Genomic DNA, 763 nt, shown 5'->3' with positions numbered 1-763 from the left:
TGTGTCACGATACACATCAGCTTCACACATGCCCAGATCTGATGAAAACTTCACTGCAAGATAGAAGAGCATACATCAAAAACAACAAACTGTGTTTTGGTTGTTTTAAAGGAAGGCCATTATGTGATTGATTGTCAATGTCGCTTGACCTGTGATATCTGTGAGAAAAGGCACCCTACCTCTCTTCATGATTACAGCTTTAGAGCTGCAACAGCAAGAAAAGTTACAAGTGCAGACTCAAATGATAACGAAACTGAGACAACAGACGTGACATCCTTTAATGTTGCCAGAGAGGGAGTGTGTGCTACTTCAATGGTTGTTCCAGTGTGGGTTTCATCCGTTAAAAACCCATCAAAGGAAAAACTTGTATACGCTCTGCTGGATACTCAATCTGACACTGCTTTCATTGATCAGGAAGTGAGTCAGGAACTAAGGACAGAAGAGACCCCTGTGAAACTAAAACTGACCACTCTAATGGGAGACAATGCAGTGGTTAACAGCAGTAAAGTGTCTGGTCTCCGTGTACGTGGCTATAACTCTTCAACGATCATTGAACTTCCACCTACGTATACAAAAGATCATATACCTGCAAATCGAGACCACATACCAACTTGTGAAACAGCGAAACACTGGAATCATTTGTCAAAGATTGCGGAAGAAATACCTCCTCTTCTCAGTTGTGAAGTAGGACTTTTGTTGGGATATAACTGCACCAAAGCAGAACTGTTCAACTAGATATTGCACCTGGCGCCATCTTTTCCTT

At 41.8% G+C, this 763-nt stretch overlaps 1 protein-coding gene across 1 annotated transcript in view; it reads right to left on the bottom strand.

The window, feature by feature from the left end:
- Positions 1 to 578: 578 nt before the first annotated feature.
- Positions 579 to 763, bottom strand: part of LOC112139582 (CST complex subunit CTC1) — a 9676-nt gene continuing 9491 nt past the window's right edge. The window contains exon 7 of the mRNA XM_024262403.2: positions 579 to 586. Coding sequence (XP_024118171.1) covers positions 579 to 586 — 8 coding nt within the window. The remainder of the gene's footprint in view (positions 587 to 763) is intronic.

The sequence above is a fragment of the Oryzias melastigma genome, unplaced genomic scaffold (genome assembly GCF_002922805.2).
Source record: "Oryzias melastigma strain HK-1 unplaced genomic scaffold, ASM292280v2 sc00449, whole genome shotgun sequence".
Lineage (NCBI taxonomy): Eukaryota > Metazoa > Chordata > Actinopteri > Beloniformes > Adrianichthyidae > Oryzias > Oryzias melastigma.
This window is presented reverse-complemented; position numbering and strand designations above follow the sequence as displayed.